This window comes from Cyrtonyx montezumae, unplaced genomic scaffold, assembly GCF_038088225.1.
Source record: "Cyrtonyx montezumae isolate F1298 unplaced genomic scaffold, pur_monq_1.0 scaffold_8, whole genome shotgun sequence".
NCBI classification, from domain to species: domain Eukaryota; kingdom Metazoa; phylum Chordata; class Aves; order Galliformes; family Odontophoridae; genus Cyrtonyx; species Cyrtonyx montezumae.
Genome location: NW_027072089.1, coordinates 11,991,232 through 12,014,341, shown reverse-complemented (window position 1 = coordinate 12,014,341; position 23,110 = coordinate 11,991,232). Strand labels below are relative to the sequence as shown.

General features: G+C 36.5%; 1 protein-coding gene across 2 annotated transcripts in view; it reads left to right on the top strand.

Moving 5' to 3' along the window:
- Positions 1-23,110, top strand: part of COL14A1 (collagen type XIV alpha 1 chain) — a 113,478-nt gene that overhangs the window by 47,355 nt on the left and 43,013 nt on the right. For both annotated transcript variants that reach the window (XM_065752803.1, XM_065752802.1), the window contains exons 17-32: positions 1,502-1,576; positions 2,333-2,484; positions 4,258-4,387; positions 5,165-5,287; positions 6,602-6,751; positions 8,087-8,203; positions 10,235-10,381; positions 12,358-12,432; positions 13,623-13,762; positions 14,706-14,829; positions 16,191-16,334; positions 18,658-18,822; positions 20,111-20,149; positions 20,361-20,499; positions 22,325-22,467; positions 22,981-23,090. In XM_065752803.1, coding sequence (XP_065608875.1) covers positions 1,502-1,576; positions 2,333-2,484; positions 4,258-4,387; positions 5,165-5,287; positions 6,602-6,751; positions 8,087-8,203; positions 10,235-10,381; positions 12,358-12,432; positions 13,623-13,762; positions 14,706-14,829; positions 16,191-16,334; positions 18,658-18,822; positions 20,111-20,149; positions 20,361-20,499; positions 22,325-22,467; positions 22,981-23,090 — 1,973 coding nt within the window. The remainder of the gene's footprint in view (positions 1-1,501; positions 1,577-2,332; positions 2,485-4,257; positions 4,388-5,164; positions 5,288-6,601; positions 6,752-8,086; positions 8,204-10,234; positions 10,382-12,357; positions 12,433-13,622; positions 13,763-14,705; positions 14,830-16,190; positions 16,335-18,657; positions 18,823-20,110; positions 20,150-20,360; positions 20,500-22,324; positions 22,468-22,980; positions 23,091-23,110) is intronic.

The window sequence follows — 23,110 nt, the reverse complement described above, 5'->3', positions numbered from 1 at the left end:
ACATATATTAAATTGAGGGTAGGCAATAAATATTTTAAAGTTAATACTTAACAGGAATTTTGCTGAAAATGTTTGGCGTTTATGGTATGCCCTTTTATTTCTCATTTATGTAATTTATACTCACTGGAGAGATATTCACTCTTGGTGGAAGTAAGTGTCCAGAAATTTTACATGGGTATCCTCTAAAATTAATATGGAAGTAAAAACTTATAAAGCATATACAGTGTAATTTATAGTTGTAACCAAAATGGTAGCCAGCAGTTTCATTTAGATTGATGAAGTCTTTGATTCAGTGTAACGGTCATATATTTAGGACCCATTGCAATTTAGTAAAGGAAAGTATTCTTAACACTGAGCTACTTTAAGTAGAATTCTAATTGAGGCCAGATATCTGGTTTATGTGTACATATAGATGCATCTTCTGCACTTGATAAACGTGCTAGAGTAATATGAGATAAACTCACTGCCCTGAAGATTTTCATCTATTTCTATCCTCTGTTGAGGAACTGAAAATGTATTTACATTTTAAATCTGTTTCTGAAGCAATGTACCATTTGTGGAAATTTGCATTACTCAATGACATGGATTTAAAAAAATTTAAAAAAAGTGTTGTTTATATCAGGTACTGGGAGGCATTAAAAACATGTTGCCCTTAGCTACTGGACATTGTTTCTCTCTAAGAAATGAGAATTTTGTGGGTTTACTCTAAGGTTATGGATTTATTTTTTGTGCAAATGGAGACACTTGGAAGGTTATGGAAGAAGCACCTATTCAGTAAATTTTTCCTGGCTTACAAAGGGAGCGTTTATGGGGGAAGATGTTTGATTTTCTTATCTCTAATGTATCAGTAAATTTCTGTTGAAGTACAGCTTTAGGATACTCTGGCATGGTGTCAACTGATAAAGATCATTTTTGTTCTATTCAGTGAGGAAAAAATATTTCTTAAATTCACGTGCAGATTCTCTTTTGATGGATAGTGATTCACTAAAGTGAAGCACTGTTTTTTTTTTGTGTGTGTAGATTCAAAAATATAATTTAAGCTTATGATTTAATAAGAATCATCTTCAGTCCACTTTAAAGAAGTCGTTGCCCATCCAAATGATGCTGTTCTTGCTTATTGTTATCTGAATGTACATTCAGTTTTTACTTGGACGGTAGTGAGCACCCTTACAAAGTCCTCAATTCAGTAAATGCGACAACTCTTAACAAATTGTCAAAGTGGAGGTCACTATTCTCAACTAAGGCAGAAATGTGGAAGACTACGTATTCTTTAATTGTAAAATTTTATTATGTGTTGTCTCTGGATCTGAGGAATTCTCCTGCATATCTGTGTGCTTAAAGTAAAAGAAATAAGTAGTTCCCTTGCAGTGTCTGAAATGCCTGAAGTGTGTGGGATATTTGTAGATGGGAACACACATTTTTCTTGTCATAGTAACAAAAACAAGATGAATACAGTGGCTTGCCTTGTTGAATTGTTTGTGAGCTGAGTATTGTTTTTCAGTTGCGGGAACTACTGCAGTACCTACCACTGTGACCACTACTACCACTACTACAACTCCTAAGCCCACCATAGCAGGTAAATGGAATAAATGTATTCAGTTTAAATGCCAAAGGGAACGAACTGAGGTTTTGCCCAAGTTAGCACACATATATCTATGTGCAGAGAGCTGTGATGGTACTGTGCATCTGGGAACACCAAATCCTCATGGTTTATGTGGACAGCACACTGTCATGGGAGATCTTGTTGAGGTGTAGACTCCAGGCAAGGGAAAAGGTGCCTGTTGTTGTGCTTCTCCACTGCACTTCTCTATATAGCCAGCTTCCTATTCATGCCTCATATGGGATAGGACCCAAGCAGTAATGCAGTGTAAGAAATTTGAATGGTCCCAGAGATGCTACGCAGGAATACAGAAACTGAGTCTAATTTAGAAAATCTGACTCTTCTGTATCTTTATAAGCATGAGCTTGAATATTCTTGAGAAATTTGTTTATTTTTGAAGGTTTTTTGTCTAAATGGGAGTTAGAAAACTGAAGTTTGTGACTCAACTGTTCAGCATTTTTTTGTTTCATAATAGTTAGTTAAAAAAAGTTTTTTACTACTATAATGCTCCATAAGCAAAGTAATATAAATAAAGCAAGTGGGATAGTACATATTAATAGCACTATAGTAGTTGTAGTAGCTATTATTTAATTACATTGTTAAAGATTTTATGTGGTTTAGCTTAAGTATGACTGAACTGAATGGGTTTGTCCTAATATAGATTTTGTGATTACTAGCATATTAAAATATAAAAATAGGATTGATAAAGCGCTAATTTACTTTTCAAATTAGTTTTTCGCACAGGAGTCAGAAATCTTGCTATAGATGATGAAACAACCTCAAGTCTGAGGGTAGTGTGGGACATTTCAGATTACAACGTTCAGCAGTTCAGAGTAACCTACCTCACCGCCAAAGGTGACCGTGCTGAGGAAGCGGTAAGAACGGTCTGTATAGCTTCTTATGAATGGCTTCATAAACATGAAATGGTTGCTTAATAATTGCTAAGGCATGATCTCCTCTTGCATAACACTCCTGTTGCAGTCAGTAGATGATTCATGTTTGGTTTTACTGTGAGATAGAACTTCAGATTTTAAATTCTCCTAGCACCTGATTCATGACAGACAAAGAGTCAAATGCAGGATCAGACCTGAGAAGGTTAGAAGACTGGCTGGCTGACTAAACTATTTATTGATATGCTTTTTTGTTTGTTTGTTTTACATCTTAAGCCTGTAGTTCTGCTTTAATATTCAGTGACTATTATTTTAAAAGGAAACTATGACTGTAAGAAATGGTAGTTAAATTCTGGCTATCAGAAGGAATCAAGAATTGACTCAAAGCCTCTTAATATTAGTTAGATGTCTTGGCTCTAATTCTGCAGATTATTTTAAGTACACACTCAAGTCATATTATCTTTGGTCACAATTCAGTTTCAATTTTAAAATTAATCACATGCATAAATACTTCACTTAATAAAGAATTACTTAAGATCATAGTTAAAATTAAGCACATTTTAAACGGAAGAAAAGTGTTCTATCATGTGGTTTCAAGCACCTGGGAGGTGCAATATAGATGTGGAAAAAAAGCAAAAACAGTTTTCATATGTTTAACTACATTTCTTAATCAGAACCCAAAAGTTTTGTGGAATTTGGGTTTAAATAAACTATAGCGTGACAATTCTATGGTGGATACTTAGTTTTTTGGCTCTGGTTTCTGTGTAATTTCCAATTACTCCTCCCTCTTCATAAAAATACTAATAAGTTTTTTAATCCTTTATGCAATTGGCTGAAAATCAAGGACAAAAAATGTAATGAGATACTTTTCGCTTCAGAAGAGTAAATTACATGTTCACTCTTGGGTTTGCTAGAAAGATTGCATTTTTTTTTGTTCCTTCAAGCCAAGAATTTTTCACATGGTTAAAAACCGTGTTGTCCTATGGAAGATCTTGTTGTGAAATGTGAGAATTTTCAGTGCTTGCATCCCCTCTTCTACAAACCTAAAATTTTGGTGGGTCTTTTCAGGAACTTGGACTGTACAGTTGGATTATATGTACAGAGGAGCTTAACATAAAAGGTCATATAAGTCTTTAGGTGATTCTGTCCTAACTTCCAATTTTGAAAAACAAATCAAGTATTTCTTTGACAAGTACACCTGGGTGTACAAGATTAATGTCCTTCTGTGTATCCCTTGCCAAAATTAGAAGTAGTTTAAATGTGTCCTGGAGCATTGAGATATGATGAGATCTTCTTTTACGAGTGTCACCTTCAGAAAATTTACCTGCATCATCCTCAGATACACCATTTCTCTTTAAAATAACACCTTGAGGCTCACTTTCTGCTTTTTCTCTTGATTTGAAGTGACTTAGTATAGGTCTGTCAGTTTCTTGCCAAATATGTGAGGGGTTGCTTGCTCAGGTGATAGATCCAAACGGCTTGAGATGTTGAGGATTTGAGAAGAGTTTGAACCTTGGGACTATTGCTTCCAATAATCTCACTTCAAAGAACAGATTTGGTATGGGAAATATATAAGATCATATTCTCTTTATTTATTTTACGTTGATTTTATGTGCCAATTAACTTCCATTCAGGCTTCCGAATCTCACTGAGATTAAAATTTTAGTGACAAATACTAATGAAATCACAGTAATCACAGTTCATCTATGATAAAGGAAAGTTTTGGCCATAATCATTAACCTTGTTTCTGCTATCCTGACTATGCAGATAATGGTGCCTGGTAGACAAAACTCCCTTCTGCTCCAGCCTCTGCTGCCTGATACAGAATACAAAGTTACAATTACTCCAATCTATGCTGATGGGGAAGGAGTCAGTGTCTCAGCTCCTGGCAAAACTCGTAAGCGTGAACTTTCAGCTCTTCTTGAACTAGAATGTGTATGAAGAAAGGCTCTTTCTCTTGGTTTTCTATCCCTCACTGTACTGCCTTACTTTGCTTGATGAATATGATTTAAGAGCTTTATATTAATCTCAATTCATTGGCTTGTAAGTAAGTGGTTGCTTCTAATTGACAGATTTAATTTTGTATTTGAATACATCGAGTCTGCAGAAAACCTTTCTCAGTAGTAAAACTGGTAAATCCTGGAGGGACTGCTCACAAAGGTCAACACAGCAAATGTAGAAAATAATGTACATAGTGCCTGCTGGGATAGTATCAAGCAAGTTATTGTACTGTTCATTTTTGTGTGCGTATATGAGATCATTACATCTGAAAGGTCATTAGAAATTAGAAACAAGAGCAGGATTCTACTTGAAAAACTTCAGTGTGCTTTTGTTGAAATAGACTGTATAAATGGAAGAACATTATTTCTGAGTTGCCTTACATTGAATAAATAACCTTGTGAACAAAGTTGAGAATTTATCTGAAATTCATATTTTGTTGAACAAAAGTCATAATTAGTTCTTAGTATAAGAAGATACGACTTTTTGAAGTGCACTGACCTTAATCTATCAGCATAATTTGAAGGAAGAATTTGATGCAAAGCTTTCATTCTGGCAGATTTGCCCATAAATTTGGGAAAACTGGATATTTCATGAGTTCCATATGTATGTTTGAGTTTTATGCATGTGTCTGTTCAAGTTACATTTTTAAAGGCTCAGTTTCATTTCCTTGTAGAACCCCTATCTGCTCCTAGAAATTTACGTGTCTCAGATGAATGGTACAACAGATTACGTATTAGTTGGGATGCCCCACCGTCACCGACTATGGGTTACAGAATTGTCTACAAATCTATCAACAGTGAGTTTTTGAAATTTTCTTTTTGTCATTTGCTTTTGATATTAACCTGATGTCTCAGTTTTTGAATATGGATATTTTGTAGTTAAAGAATGATATGGGTTGGAAAGGATCTCTGGAGATTATCCTTTCCAGCTCCCTGATCAAAACAGAGCCAAATTAGAAGAGGTGTCACTAAGTCTTGTTCAATCAAGTTCATGATATCTCTGAGAATGGAGATTTCAAAATGTCTCTAGGCATTTGCTTCAGTTTTTGGCTGCTTTCACTTTGGAATTGTTTTTCCTAATATCTAATCAATGTTTCCCACATTTTAGATTTTGTCTGTTTCTTCTTGTCATCTTCCTGTTTGCCTCAGAGGAGAATGACTACATCTTCTCTTCCCCCCTCCCATAACGTAGTTGTAGGCAGTGTTAAAATTCCCGTAAGATTTCCTTCATAACATTGATCAAGCCTAACTCTCAGTTTGTGTTTTTATGTCAATTTTTCCTGAGTCCTGTTTATTTCAGAAACTTCTTTTCTTCTTTTCCTGTACCTCTCTTCTGCAGTTCTCCTGTCCTCAACTTCCAACCCCTTACAACACAAATAAAGCTTTAGTTTCTTTGACTTACTTCTGCTGCCCTACTTGTTTCAGATAATTGCCTTTTTATTCATGGATCATTTTGTCTATGCTGCATCTGACCACCTGCACATTGCAGCTAGACAAGGCACCTATTTTTATTCAGAGTTCTTTAGAAAAATGTCCTCTATTGACAGCAAACAAAACTGTGACTATTAAGGGACTAAAACTATATATAAAGACAATGCTTTTGTCTGGTTTCTGAAGTCTATCCAGAGCACCTAGGATAGGTATGAAAGGTGCTGTTTGCACTTCTGATTTGGTATAGTTTTATTCTTTTCTGTTTTCATTATCATTTTTGCACAGTACAAAATGATGCTGTTGTGTTAAGAACTCCTTAGGGACTGTTCTGGCTGGCATCTGCTGTCCCCTGTTGCTCCTGGCACACCATCAAACTGAGGAGATCTTTGGCACTCTATTTAGGGCAGTAGTAAGTCACTGAAGCAGAACAAAAGAGTTTTTACAGATGCCAATGTCTAGCCTTGCCATAATGAATCCCACTGCTGAATTTCCCAAGTGTGTTGTCCATATGAGAACTGTGCACTGTTCTGAGCACTGTCTTTGTCTTTGTGCATGATAAAAACAAAACAAAAATAGTAACTTTAGGGCTGCATGCAGTTTTGGATGGGTCTTAAAATTTGCTTTCACTACCTGTTAATTGAGTGGATGATTTTCTAATATATATATATTTTTTTTTGCAGTCCCTGGTCCTGCTTTGGAGACCTTTGTAGGAGATGATATTAATACCATTCTCATTCTAAATCTCTTCAGTGGAACGGAGTACAGTGTGAAAGTATTTGCTTCATACTCAACAGGCTTCAGTGATGCCCTAACAGGCGTAGCCAAAACCTGTAAGAATGATTTCATGCTGTTCAGATCTCTGCAGGCTGTTTTTCACTATAAAAATAGCTTTGTGCAGCTCCTTGATTAAATTTTCACGTGGAAGTCTTTTTCAGTTGTGTGAAAAATGTTTTCCTGAAATTGAAGTCTCTTTTCTTATCAAAATATGTCATGCTTTATCCTACTGGACATTAGCAAAACTGGAATCGTGAACCAGATGCTATTATTTATCAGTCAAATATTTTCCTAGTAATATATACAAATTGCTTTAATGGAAAGGATGGTTACCTTTTTTTTTCCCTGTAAATCCCTATATGTAGTCTAAACTAGTCTTTATACATATAACCTCAATTTAATTTTTTTTTACCAAAGTACTGCTTTTATAATGATGTTTTACATTGATTTGTAGTAACTGATTTTTTAGCAGTGTTCATTTAGTCTTAACTACACTGGTGTTCCAAAGCTCTGATCTAAAAATTCACATTTTTTCCCTTCCATTTTTGAGTTTTATTGACATCATTTTTGTAAGCAGCTCATGAAATTAAAAAAATATATATAAAAATTTAAAGAAGTGTTATTGGATCCCCTTAGTTACAGTGCTTACATCATTTTTAAATCAGATCTTTGCATTCTAAGAAGAGCCATAAAAGCCCATTGTTGTCATTATAAAATACAACAGCTAATTCCCATACATAGTAGCTTACAGTCTGGGAATGTGAGCCCTCTGCAGCTGCGTTACAGCTCCCTGAAAACAGAGGTCTGCTGGGGTTTGTCACAAATGGTGCTGCCACAAGAAGAAGATATTTAAAAAAATGCCAGGAATATCTGGGGATTATGGCAAAAAGATGTCACATGTGGGAGCTATCTGTAGGTTTTGGTTCTCCGTGCAGCTCCTCCCTGCAGAGTTAGCAGTGGGGCATCAGCACCTGCTGAGATGCAGTGGGTTCCAGGAACCGCATGGGAAAAGGAGCAGATGAAGAGTAAGAGAAAGGCAGCACGTTGACCTCTTATGCACAGGGCTAACATCAAGGGCTGCTGATATTCCATACAGACTGAATATTAGGAAAAAGTACTTCTCTGAAAGAGTGGTACAGCCTGGGAACAGGCCTCCCATAAAGGTGATGGCATCACCATCCCTGGAAGTGTTCAAGGACCGTGGAGATGTGGCAATGAGGGAAATGGTTAGTGGGCATGGTGAGGATGGGTTGGCAGTTGGACTGGACGATCTTAGAGATCTTTTCCAACCTTAATGATACTGTGATTCTCTTTCTATAATTCTTTTGTTGCTTTCTGTTGTATGTCATATTGGAGGATTAAATCTTTCCTTTTTTATTTTTAATTTTCAGTGTACCTGGGTGTGACAAATTTGGATACGTATCAAGTCCGCATGACTAGTCTCTGTACTCAGTGGCAGCTTCACAGACATGCTACTGCATACAGGGTAGTTATAGAATCACTTGTGGGTAAGTTATTAAATACATTAGATATGCATTTACAGCCTAACCCAGAGAGCTGAACTGCACGAGTTAAGAAATTGTATGTGGTCAGACTTGTAGAGTAGCTCCTGAAAGGCTGGAAATGATGAGCAGAAGAAAGAGTTGCCTACGCATTGAAAGTTTCAGGAGTAAGAGCAACATTTCCATCCTTTTATATCAAATAGATGTTAACTTATCTTTTTTTGTTGTTGTTGGAATTTTTTACCTATCAGCAGAAGACAGATGATTACATGAGATTTTCATAGTTGTGAGGGAAAGAAGATGGGTAAAAGATGAACAGAATACATTTAAGATTGTAAATGAACCCATTAGTGACAGCAGTGATTGGGAAAGGACAGAAAGGTAGGGGAGAGCCCTCAATGAATAATCCATAGAACCATAGAATATCCTGAGTTGGATTGGACTCACAAGTATCATTGAGTCTAGCTGCACATAGGAACGCCCGTAATTCAAACCTGATGTCTGAGAGCGTAGATCAGATGCTTCTTGTATTCCAGCAGGCATGCTGCCATGACTGCTGCACTTGAGGAGCTTGTTCCAGTGCCCAGCCAGTGAAGACCGTGCTCACAGTTGGAACAGGGTTCAGTTTTGTCTGTTCTCATTGAGTTGATTGTTAATTATACCTCATAGAAACGTTACTCATCTATCACAAGTTAGATGAGCATGATATATTTTTATGGGGCAATGTGCAGTTGATGCTTTTAGCACAGATTATATAGATGGTGATATCTCCCCTGTTTCACTGAGATTCTCAGATGTAGCCAGAATAGATTTTAGGAAGTCATATTTTGTGCAGTTATTCTCTTACCCCAGTGTATATCTTTTGAGTGGCGACAAATTAGAAGCTTGGATAACTTGGGAGAATTGTAATTAATAATATTTAATAGGATTAATGAAAAGTATCATGAAAAGTAATACTAATTTGATTATAAAAGATTAATGGCCTTTCTGTGTTATGGCAAATAATGTGGTTTATCTGAAGGCCTGAAATACAGACAAGCTGTTCAGAAAGCAGCCATTTTTGCTGACAAAAGAGAGCATGGATTTCTCATCTACCTGGTGTTCTGCATTCTTGGTACCTTGTTCCTCATCTTATAGAACTGCCAGAATTGCTTTAGCTTAGCCAACAGAGCTTAAATATGAGCAGAGTAGGCTTAAGTGTGAAGAAGTGCTTTGTATTGACGTCTATCATGAAGAGTTTTGAGTGTCAGCTAGGGTACATGACTCATTCAGGCAGCGATCATTTATTTTTATACTAATCTAACACCTCCTGACAAGCATCAGATGTTTTTTCCTTGGCAGTAATGATTGGCATTTTGTGTTTATACTCTATAGAATGTGAGATCAGTTACTTATATTTTGCTTTAATTCTTTCTGGTACAAATTATGAAGTGTGCTGAGATATGCCGTACGTGCTATTTGCAGTATACAGGCTTTTTTTCATGGTCAACTTGCTCTCCAGCTCAGTATTAAACAGACTTTATCTGAAAATCCTGTAGAACCCTATTCCATAACCAACATTTTAAATGGTTACTGTTGGAAGCTGGAGTACAATGTGTACTTCAGTCTCTCTTGCAATTATTAAGCACATTATAGACTCTGAGAACTAGAGCTATAGACAAAGGGTGCCATGGAATTGCATAATGCAACAATTCCTCATTAGACTGATAATTTAGGACCAGATCCAAAGCCCATTGATGACAGTGTCGGTGTATTTATTAACTTCAGTGAAAGGAGCAGAATTCATCTCTTTTTCTGCCGAGGTCTGACACGTCCTTCAGCTGCTACTTCGTACGAAAGATGCATCAATAAATGTCCCCCATAGATCACTACAGAGAAGTGAATTTCAAGAAATAAGGCAACATGTAATTAATAAGTTTCTGTCAACTACTTGCCCTTTATTGGCTGTCAAGTTCCATTCTAATTTCAGACTTATATTGCATTATTCAGTGAAACTGCAATGGAAACTGTTTTAATGATTTCTTTTTTTGATTCCAGATGGGAAAAAACAGGAGGTGAATCTTGGTGGAGGGACGCCTAGACATTGCTTCTTTGAACTAATGCCTGGAACTGAATATAAAATCAGTGTCCATGCACAGCTTCAGGAGATAGAGGGCCCTGCTGTAAGCATCATGGAGACAACATGTGAGTAAAGCAGATATGAGTTCAGCCAGCAACAATATTGCTTGTTTGCTCCTACTTTTTTGTTTGATTGCCTTCAAATGTGCTATTCCTATGCAGTTTCCTTTGGCTGAGTTTTTATTTTTTCAACTACATTGCGACTACTCCACGGAAATACACAAAAGGCTGCTTTCTCCAGATGATTCTTACTCCACTGCTTTGTATCATTTATGAAGTCACATTCCCCAGTGCTACTGGACTTTTTAATGGGAGTGAAACAGGGACAGTGGGCTAGGAAAAAAAAACAAAGCAAAACAAGGTTTTACGTGCTGCAGTTCTTGTCATTTAGTAAAATTTTCACCAGTATCTGAGTAACATAATGTTAAATGAGGCTTTGGTACACAATCTACTTATATACCTGAGAAGAAGAAAAAGCAAATGTTTCTAGTGTTAGTAACATGAGACAAAATAACCCTCTTGCAGCTGTTTCTGAAGGCAGGACCCTATTCTCATGCATTCATAATACGAAGAAACAAAATTTGGGATTAGCAGAATGAAGCAAACATATTTTAATGTTACTGTTCTTTCTTCAAGCCTGCTTTCAGTCTAGATGATACACTTCTCATGCTATATTGTTATATACCACAGCACTGTTACCCTACTCTCAGAGTTGATAACATTTATTGTTGTCCTCTACGAGCTCATCTTCCTATACTTTGGGTTCCCACATGGGACAAACTTGCACAGGTGCATGAGGAATGCATTTTGTATGCTCTGCAGTTCAGGGAGTTAGGAGGATAAGCCTGGAAGAGGATGCTTTGGCCTGCATTTAATTTCTCATGCAAACAGATTATTGTACCACATCAGAAAAAGACACTGTTTCAAGGTGGCCTTGGTGGTGGCCTCATGGAGTCCATGGAGGTCCTGGACATTAGTTTCTTTGTACATATTTCAGAGTCTGGGTCTTTTTCCCTGTTGAAGCCAATGGAAAAACATCAATTTCAGTGGGAGTAAACATGGGTGTGGACAGGGGGCTTGTAATGAGTCCCATTTGCACTAAGCATTTCCAAGAATAGATGTTTTTTCTGAAGTTGTAATGATCTCTATTTGCTGCCTTTTAAACATCACATATGTTACAGCAAATATAAGTAGTCTTACTTGAAGGCATGATGTTTTATGTCACCTGTTGCTTCTTATGATAATTACATCGATGAAAATTGGAAAAAAAAAAAGCTACTGAACCAAGGTGGAAACTTTTTCTCAGCTACAGACATCAAAATGCATGGCTGTTATCTCTGAGAATTCAGCCAAAACTGTATCAAAATGAACTAAATGGAGCTCTTGCACACAGCAAAGCTTTCAGACAGTGATCATGTATTTAGGTAGGCTTCTGAGAATCTGTCATTCCAAACCTTATTTTTTAGGAGCAGGTGGAGATAGAGTAGCCAGTTTTCTGTATGGCAGCCTTAGTAAACTTTGCTGCAAACAGTGAAGTTGTAATCTGCAAAGTTCTGCTAGGAACTACATTTCTAGCTGGAAACATAACAGGATCTTTCAGAGAAATCAGAAAAATGTGGCTGTGTTTTGCTCTGGATGCCGACACTGGCTTGCTCCTGCACTCAGTATTTTGTGTGACAGGACTAATCTCTTCTTCCTTTCACTGTGGATGAAGATATACTTTCTGTGATTCAGGACTAGATGTGATCAGAAAGGAAAAGACCATTGATGTTTTGTGAAACGAATTAAAGATTATATGTGTGATACTCTGGTGAATACAGAAATGGACAGTTCCTGTTGTAGTGCACTCACTGCACTCCTTTTTTGGGTGATCAGTGGAGGAAGATGTACTCACCTATCTTTCTGTCCAATTGCCTTACTACTTGGTTAAAGGTAATGAGTTTGGAATGTGGGGATGAGTAGAAAATGCTATGTTTAATATAGGTAAAATAAGTTGGGCTTCTCTTTGAAGCACTTTTACATTCTTTTCTTTTATTCTTCAGTACCATTTCCAACTCAACCACCAACTTCTCCTTCAACAACATCACCACCACCTACAATCCCTCCTGCAAAAGAAGGTAAGTGCTGCATGCGTGGATTTGCAATCATTTGAAGACATTGATGCAATGATTTTCTACTTCTGACGTCATTTTAGACCTGTGGAGGTCAGATGTCAAAATACATTTGCTACGACTACACTGCTAAGGCAGCTGGCTTAAATTTGATGAGCCAAAAATCTTACATCATGATTGTATTGTTGAAATTTGCAGAAAGGAAGGCTAACGGCTGTGAGGCTTTCTTTTTCCAGAACTCTCAAACCGTACATATTTTGCCAGTGAAGCAGATATCCTAGGGATAATTAAACTTCTGGAACAGAATGATTTTTAAAAGTATGTCTACTTCAGTTAATGACAAAGTTTTGGGTCATTTTCAGGTTCTTTAAATGCAGGCTTCCTTTTTTTTATCGATTGAATGTGTAGTGTTTTGTACAGAGTCACATAAAAACTTCTGTGAGGGGGATCATTCCTGTTGGAAACTGAGGACCCGTATCTGTTTACAGCAATTGAGAATTTTATTCACACAGAAAAAGAGCTTTTATTATTATTATTATTATTAATTTTTAATTAAGGTGTAATCAGCAGAAAACTAAAGGCAGATATTTATCTTTCTACCCCGTTCTCTGGATTTAGAAGAACAATTGTTTTCGTGGTGAAATGTGTTTAAAAACTAACCTCGCTATATTCTGACCCTGAGCAATAGATTTAGGTTCTGCTGTGCACTGAAGTTTCCCAGTTCCTGTGAAAGAGTGCACAACTCATGTGGACATGCATAAGAACATGCTAAATAAGATGGTATGGGGGATACCTGCACAGCTCCTAAATACTGCAGTTAAAGGGAGGAGCTAAGGTGTGGACTGTATTCCACAGAGAACATCTACTGTGGAATACAGATTCTTACTATGTCATGCAAAGTGCACGTGTGACTTTATTTTACAACCTAAATAAAAATTAAAGTGGCTACCCAGATTTAAATAAGTGTTATGGCCTTCAAGTGTCTTCTGTCAGTGCAGATCATTCACCCCTTGCAGAGCTCAGCTGGTTCTGCACTTACGATGAAATCAGTACCATCAAGTCATTTTGCTAAAGCATTATTGACATTTAAAAAGGACTTTTGATGACAATTATGTTTTCTAATGTGATTTATGAGATTTTCAGAGGTGTTGAGCTATTGCTTAATTTCCAGAGTACTTGCTTTTTTTTTTCCTCAGTATGCAAAGCAGCCAAAGCTGACCTGGTCTTCCTAGTGGATGGGTCATGGAGCATTGGAGATGACAATTTCAATAAAATAATAAGCTTTCTGTATAGCACTGTTGGAGCTTTGGATAAGATTGGCCCTGATGGAACGCAGGTAATCAACATCTAGAGACAGAGGGGGCACCAGAAGTGAAATGAATCAAAATGTTATTAACATATTTTCTAAGTAACTGTGAAATTATAAACTGCTTTATGGCAGCAATTATTTTAATATCTTATTTACAGACATCATATGTTAATGTTCATGGCTTAAATTTTGCAAGCCTGAAGTATCGTGTTAGTCACCTCTGAATCAATCTAATGAGATTTGTTAATGTTATTGTAGAAGTACTCACTGTGGTGTTTAAATAAGCTAGAAGTGGTGTTGATAAGGAAAATGAAAGGATCATTTAGTTCATGTATTGCTTGTGATGCTCCAGAATCTGACATGGGTGCTTAGTTTAAGGATGAGTGTAACTCCTTTCACCTCAGGAGCACTTTTTAGAGAATATGAAGTTTAATATGTTTTGTGCAGTGTAGAGATTTAATATATAGTATTGAAATACAAGGTCTTCACTCAAAGAACAGCATATATCCGAACATGTTCTTGCATGTTTCTATTACTTGATTCAGTGTTGCTGCCCATCTGCAAGCTGCTTTTGTGCAGCTTTTCATTCTTGGAGACTGAATAAAGTCCTTGTGGTTCTGTGTGCATGTAACTGTACACGTGTGAGTAACTGTACATGTGTGAGCATCTGTAAGTAGGATTTTGCTTTTGGTCTGGATTGAGAGTACTTTTGCCAGTCTGAGTATTACTTTTCTCATTCTGTTTGCTGCAAAATGAAACCAGAAAGTATTAGGTGGTTACCAAAGCTTTGGAGAGTGAAATTAAACTTTATTTTTTGGAAGCTTTTTGAAAGCAGAAAGTTCTGGCTTCAATTTAAAGGTGAAGCAAAATTACAAGATAAATCCTTGTTTTAAATGCTCTAATTCACTTACTTTTTGCTTATACACACTGGGTGGTGCTCTAATAATAAACACATCTTCTGTATGCACAGGTGGCAATAATTCAATTCAGTGATGATCCAAGAACAGAATTTAAATTGAATGCATACAAAACAAAAGAGACTCTTCTTGAGGCTATTCAGCAAATAGCCTACAAAGGAGGAAATACAAAAACAGGTGAGAAAGGTTGTGATTATGGTGTAGATTTTGTCCCTGGTTCTCTCTGTACAGCATTTAGCCTCAATAAGAGTGGTGAGGCACTAGAACAGGTTGCCCACAGAAGCGGCAGATGCCGTGTCCCTGGAAGACATTCAAGGTCAGGCTGGATGGGGCTCTGAGCAACCTGATACATCTGTAGATGTCCCTGTTCATTGCAGGGAAGTTGAATTAGATGACCTTTAAAGGGCCCCTTCCGACTCGAACAGAACTAGGATTCTGTTTTATTTTCATTTGGTAAATGGTGTAAGATATCAGTGTACAAGCAGTGAGAATGTGGTATCCCCACACCGAAGATAAGAAGTTGGCGTTTGAAGTTAAAGTCTTTGGACTCTGCAGTTTACACCCTTCATCCTCTGAAGGATGTAATAATTCACCCTGAATATTCCCCCTTCTGCCCAACTGTTAAGGAGGGAAAGGAGGAGAGGAGAGTTGAACAGAAGTAAATGACTTTTGAGATTGTGGAAGATGAAATCAGCTTAGCGAGTGGAAAATTGTGAGGAGGGAGAAGGTGGGAGGGAACTTGCAGAGAATATTTGGAAATAGTGGGCAAAGAGGAGGGTCTGCTTGGTTATAATCCAGGACAGTTAAGCCTCAGTGGTGTAGTTAAGACGGAGCAGGGAGAACAGGTCTGTTAAGTGAATGCAGTTACATTTTAATTTATCCTTTAGGATATCTCTCTGATGGGAAGAAATTAAAGATGAGCACTAAAAGGGTTAAAGTTTAAGTTGGAAACCATATGTTTTATTATTCTCAGACTGCACAGAAATTTCTTGCAGCTGTTGCATTGCATCAAGTTTCAGTAGTATCAAAATGACACGTTTTCAATTTACTCAAGAAAATGCTACTATGGCACTTATCAGTTGTTACCTGGAGGTGCCCCTGCTAACCAGAAAAGAAATTTGTTACCTCTAACCTGCACCAAATATCCTTTCCCTAAGATGTAATAATGCTCTTCAACTAAACCTTCTGGACTGAAGGAACTGATGTCAAACTGATGTCAAAAGCTGTCTAATTTTTAAAACTTGTGGTCAAAATTAAACTTCTAAATCTCTATTTTAATATCAACGGAATGCACTAATTTACAGACTGCCAAGAATCCAACAACTCCTACCAAAATCCATTTACAACTAAGTCCTCGGCTTACTTCAGTCTCATGCTAATCATTCAGGCCTTAAATCATACATCTGGGCAGACATTTTTGGGACAGAGCATGTGTGGAGATTTCTCCTTTCATCGATATCTAACGTATCATGTGAAAAGACAATAGAAATTGGATTTATGTCACAGAGAAAGTGTGTTGACATTTTTTTCTGTTTCAGGCAAAGCAATCAAACATGCAAGAGAAGTCTTGTTTACTGGAGAGGCAGGCATGAGAAGGGGCATTCCAAGGGTGTTGGTTGTTATTACTGATGGGCGATCACAGGACGATGTGAACAAAGTCTCCAGAGAAATGCAATTAGATGGTAAAATGTGTAGTTTTAAGAACTATTCATATTTCCCTTTTTTTTTTCATTAGTCATAACTAGTTAAGTTTATAGAAAATTTGGGTAGTTTTTTTTTTCCAAGATTAAATAAAACAGCAAACGTAGCAATTACTGGAATTGCCCTCATGATGAAGATTTTAGAGGACATGATCATACAAATCTGTGCTATTGTCTATGAGATGTAGTCTTATGACTACCAGCAAAATGAACTGTTTTGTTTTGTATACAAGAGATCCTTTGAAGTTCTTCCATATGTTCTTTTGCTGATTCTGATCTGCTCTCATCTTACAATCATTACCTTTTTTTTTTTTTTTAACACCAATTTTAAATAAAGACACACAGTGTTATGTGCCTAGAGGTTGTTGGTTCTGTATGACTGAGGTTTGTATCGAAATCCTAAACACACTGAATGTCATATAGATTGAAGCTAAAATAGAGAAGATAAAGGCTATAATCATTTTGATGTGAGGAGGTCTGAGAAGAAATTAAATGTGTGCTTTGTAATTAGTCTTTAGACTTTGGCAGCTGTGAAGATAGCAGTGGATATCACTGATTCCTGAAATACAGTGTAGTCATCGAGCTTAGTTGCCAGTTGCATAATTTTTAGATGCTGAATTCAGTGCCTTTTTAAATAACACGCTGCAAAATAGTAGGGCATGGATACATTGGTTTTAACAGCAATCAAGAAAACAGAAATGATATTTGACATGAATTTGGAGTCTGTGCCTAAACTGAACAAAAATATGTTTAATTGTCACATAAGATTTGCAGTTGTCTATTACCTATTACTTATGCTACTATTACACTGTCCATGACTCCTAGAGGAGAAAGTGTATAATGGGGATTTAGCTGTGACAGGTTATGTTCCAGTTACCTTGGACAAATAACTTCCTGTCTCTCTTTTCCATTTGTATGTAGTCTGCTTAGACTTCAGATAAGTACAGACTTATCTGTGACAGAGACTAGCAGGAAGAAGTACTGATGTTGTATGAAACGTGAAGATGTTGGATCTCCTGGAAAGAGTCCAGCGGAGGGCTACAAAGATAAGATAGGGTGTGGAATACCTCCCTTATGAGGAAAGGCTGAGAGACCTGGATTTGTTCAGCCTTGAGAAAAGAAGACTTGGGGATGTGATCCACATCTATAAATATCTAAAGAGCGGGAGGCAAAGGGATGAGGCTGGACTCTTCTCAGCAGGGTGTGGCAATAGGATGATGGGAAATGGCCACAAACTGAAGCATAGGAAGTTCCACACAGATGTGCATGGGAACTTCTTCACAGTGTGGTGATAGAGCACTGGAGCTGCGCAGAGAAGTGGTGGAGTCTCCTTCTCTGGAGGCATTCAAGACCCTCCTGGATGTGCAGTCTGGGCTAGGGAGCTGCTTTGGCAGAGGGTTGGACTCGATGATCTCTGAAGGTTCCTTCCAACCCTACAGTTCTGTGATTCGGTGAATATATTAAATCAAAGCTTTGTTATGCTAAAAGCTCCGCAGAAGGTAGTAAATATCCCTGAACTTCATTCAAACTTAAAGCAAATATTGTTGGACTAGAGTAAATTTGAACTTGGGCTGTACAAGAACATTATGTCTTTCAAAAATATTCAGCCTGATGTAGACAGAGTCTTTATCTTTTGTGGAAGGGAAAATTTAGAAAAACTTGCTTAATTTACTGCTCCTCAAAGATGCAGGATATGATTCTCATTTCATTTAAATCTTTGAAGGCCAGCTCAAAGGTTAGAATATATTCATGCAGGTTGCATAGAACAGATTTGACCGGTGCAGTTAAACTGCTGATGAAATAAGAATGCATTTCAGTGTTCACTCTTGAAACAGCAGTAGCTTGAACATTCTGATTAATATATGGTATAGAACAAAATCTGTAGAAGACCTATAGGGAATCACTTTTTGTGCTTTATATTTATGATATACTTAATATATCCTTAATACACTTTGCCTAAAATGATTGGAAATTTTTATGGATGGTACAGTGCGGCATTAAATTAAAAAAGAATTTAAACATATGCTAAAACTTTAAACAACTGTCTAGTCTTTATGACTTTAAGAGAACATTTAAGAATTTTTAATTAACTGATGAAGAATAAATAGTCAAAAGAAATTTTTCACTGAGGATGAATCACCTTTCTTTTTGATTACATGTGAATTATCTTGTGTGATAGAACAGTAGTAAGATTTTCACTACTGTATTTAATTAGGAAAGGAGCCAATACAAATCTATCTGTGTTTGTATTTCATTTCCAGTCTTAAATAAACAACTCACAAGAGTGTTCTTTTTTGTTTTACAGGTTTCAGCTTTTTTGCTATTGGAGTTGCTGATGCTGATTATTCAGAATTAGTTAATATTGGCAGCAAGCCCAGTGAAAGACATGTCTTCTTTGTGGATGACTTTGATGCCTTTACAAAGATTGAAGATGAGCTGATCACTTTTGTTTGTGAAACTGCATCTGCAAGTTAGACATCTGACATATTTCTAAAATAAGAGCTAAATACCATGGGTTTCTTTTGTAACAATTTCCTTCTAGCAATATTCATGAAAATTGATATTTTAAGTATAATTTGATGCAGATGTTATAACTAATGTTATTTCCTTAAAAAACAAGGAGATGGAGGTGTTATAATTTTAGTATAATTAATGGTTGTTTGCTAAAAATCTAGAATAGATCCATTGGTTATTGGGGGGTGGGGGAGGAGAGAAGCTTTTTCAGTTTTGAAACAGGCCCAAATTCTTTGAAATCTATTAGAATGCCACGTTTCAGACTCTTTATGAGGAATACATTCTGGCTCTGCAAGAGGAATACATTCTGGGAAGACACCAGATGGTTAGAGATTGATAATTCACAAGGTTTTAGGTGTATGTATGCCCCTGTATGTTTTCTGATACATGAACCTGGAAGTAGTCAGTATATAGCTGATATGAATCACTTGTACCTATAAAGGGTACTGGAAGCATGCACTGAGCTGGTGAATGCAAGAATGTAGCTTGTGACCCCTCAGTTCTTTGTTTTTGACCAGTATCTCTACTTTCAGTTTTAGAGAGAATGTTGAGAACATTCAACAGTAGTATTTATTTGTCACTTATGCTTATGTTCCAAAAGTTATCTCCAAATTTAAGTGCTGTGGGGTGTCATATATGACGCCTTGCATGTAGGCTTATTGGTTTCCTAGGGCTCCTTTCTTTGAGGAGACTAGTGTATTTTCTTCCCTCCTAGAAATGAAATAGAAGAAACAGATTCACAGATATTTAATGTCTTAAGGACTGTATTCAGTACTGATCTCTCCCACGAAGGCTACGTGTGGAGTCTGAAAAGACAAAGAATGCCTGCTAAAGTAATTGAACTTGAGTTAGACTTGGTTGAAGGGCATAACTGAGAACTGGGTAATTTGGTTAAAGTGTAATATAAGACTTTTTTTACACAGCAGGCAGTAAATTTTTGTCACAAGGGATTTTGAAGTCAGGTTCCTATAAGGATGAAACAAATTAAGTGACAACAGTTGTATAAAGTGCTGTTGTGTGGAACGTGCAGGCAAGTGCCCTTTTACATCTCTACTACAGCCATTGAGGATCCTGAGGAGCAAAAACTGTATGAGTGGAAAGTGGTCAGACTTGCATGCCTTTCCTAAGCAGAATTTCCTTTTGCTACTTTTGAGGATAGAGTCCTAAGCTCAGTAGACCATTGTTCTTACCTGATGGGGCCACACTTGTATCCCTAAATGTATCTTTCCTTTTATTTTTTTCAGCTTGCCCACTGGTATTTAAAGATGGTGACAACTTTGCAGGTAAGCTAGTTTTGTGTTTGGTTTTTGTTCCAGATTTATGGAATTTTTTTCATTACCTGCTTTTTACAGTATCAGCAATTAATACAGCCGTTAATTTAAATGTTTTGCACGTTATGACAGGAAACTCTTTGATGCACCTGGCTTTGTCCTTTCCTGTAATGTAGTTTAATTTAATTGAAATGAATAAAATACACGTTTTCATGTCTTTCAGGATTTAAAATGATGGAAATGTTTGGCTTGGTTGAAAAGGAGTTTTCAGCCATTGATGGGGTTTCAATGGAACCTGGTACATTTAATGTTTACCCATGTTACAGACTGCACAAGGATGCCCTCGTGTCCCAGCCTACAAAGTATGTATTAATATATAAATATTTGTAAAACACGTGAAATTAACTGTTCAGCACAGGCAGTGATTCATTTCAAGGGTTGCTATTTTTGTCAGAGGAGCAGAGTGCATTCATATCTGCATTATGGTAATTAGTAGAGTATTTGGTGTTCAAAGTCCCCAGCCAATTTCCTTATAAAATAACAGCTGTAGGAAAAAGTAGACGAACTCAGTGGCTATTTGGAGTTTCCTGTGTGAGCCAGTTTCAGGTACATGCAAGTTTGGCATCTAGCAGTTTCATGCAGGTGTATATCAGTATTGCTTTTTGAAAGGTTGAAGTCTCACAGAGTGCACAGTGGCTTATTTTTAGGAAAGAAGATTGAAATTGTTGTTAATGTATTAAGGTTTATCTTCCTAAGCTTTGCTGAAAGGGTGTGGAAAGACAGAAAGCTTTCAAGTCTTGAGAGTGAAAAGCTCCTTTAGGTCCCTTTCTGATTTGGTCTATGTATGTATTAAAAACAGAGGAAGATTATCTTCCTTATGTTAAAATGAGTTTCTTTAACCACTTTACCATACCTTACTGGGAATTAGGATGTAGTTCCGTATCAAGGACTATGTCCTGAGAGAGATACGGAAGAGACAGTGAAGAAACTCCCACAGAATTACATTTCTTCCTCAGAGAGGAAGTGATGGGAAAATCTTCATTTCTTTGAGCAGTGTGTAGGTTATGTTTGATTCCTTCATGTCTAGTTCCCTCATTTGTGTTAAATGGCACCAGATAACAGCAATGGCTTTGCTGTATTAAACCTGAGAAGAGTTAACAAAATGGTTTCTTAGCTGAGAAAAACAAGAAAGAATAACATTATGAAATGCTTTATAATTTTTTAATTAGAAGTTTTCTTGTTCTTTTTGTGTGATTACCCTGTTGTGTCCCAGTTGGAGCCATCCTTCTTGGAGTTGTGTCACATTCTACTTGTTTAGTTTCCTTCTGGATCTACACTGAGTGGAATTTCCAGAGATTAGGATTGCTCACTTCTTTTTCCTTTTCTGCTTCTTTCTGATTGGATCTGCTGCGTTTATATGCTCTTCTCTGGCTGCCACCCCAGGCCAGTCCTGCCCAATCTTACTTCTTTAGGCTTTCAGTCTCTTTTGTGGTTCAGAGAATGCCTTTCTCTTGATGATGTACAGGTATGTCTGAATAATACTGCTTTTATTTTCTCATCTCATGTGTGTGCTGAGTATCATTAATGCTCCTTTCCTCTTTAATTTCTGTATCCCCAAACCTTGTGTTTTCCCATCTGTTTATTCAATTTTCTTTTGTTGGTTCTTTTATAATGAACATACTTTAAGCCTTTGTTCTTACACCTGTTATGTTCTCTTTCTCCTTTTTCTCTCTGGAGAGAGTGTAATATCAACTTTAGTCATCTACAGACCACTGTGGGGAATATATACATTGTTGATCATATTTAACTTTTTTATTATTTTTTTTCCAGCATGATTCATATTTATACATATTAAAAGTGTCAGAAAAACTTTAGATGGAAAGGATCATATTTTGGGGAAAAAATTGATTAAATGAATGTACCAGGTTTCTTTCAGATCCCTTTAATAAGATTTAAGGAATCAAGCTAATTAACTTTTTCAAAATACAGGCAGTCATTTCTAGTATTTCTTTGTCCTGCCTTAGAATTTGACAATGAAAGGTTAAATTAAATTGTAAGTATCAACAAGCTTCAGAAAATGAAATAAAATAACATGCTATTTTTATAAGAAAATGTGTTACGTGAACATCTGATGTGTAAACCACAAGATATAATGTTTGTTTCAGTTTAAAAAACTTTGTTTTACAGGTATTTGCATCCTGAAGGTCTTCCTTCAGATTACACCATTACGTTTCTCTTTCGTATACTTCCTGATACACCTCAGGAACCATTTGCTCTATGGGAGATTTTAAATGAACAGTACGAACCTCTGGTTGGAGTTATTTTAGATAGTAAGTATTTTGTATCCTCTCTGTGATTTATTCCTTAACTGTGTGAATGGTTCATTCTTTGTCTAGATTGTTTATTGCCAGTGTTTTCCTCTGCTAGAACAACTGCCTGAATTCTGAAGGTTATGGTTTTCTGTTGAGTATTTTATAGATTGAATGTAATTGAACCTAATTTGGAGTTGGAGTAAAATTTTGAGTACACTGCTGTAAACTGGAAGTAATGGTACTGAAAGTGTTATTATCATTTTTCCACTTACAATGTTGACTTTTGCACCTAGTACATACCATAAGCAAATTTCAAAATGTCAAACAAAATGGAATTCAATTTTTTAAACAGTTCTACAGGTAGCTGCTTATTTTTGGATTTTTTTGTGTTTTTTTTTTAATATCTTAGAAAAGACAACTGACATCTTCAATCTTTTCTTCTTTTTTTTTAAAAAAAAAGTAACATTTTCAAATAATGTATTGGGCCTTTGCTTCTTATAATAATGAGTTCTTATTTTTACTCTTGCACAGATGGCGGTAAAACTCTGACTTACTTTAACTATGACTACAAAGGGGATTTTCAAACCGTGACTTTTGAAGGTCCTGAAATAAGAAAGATATTTTATGGGAGCTTTCATAAGGTTAGTAATAGTAAAAATAC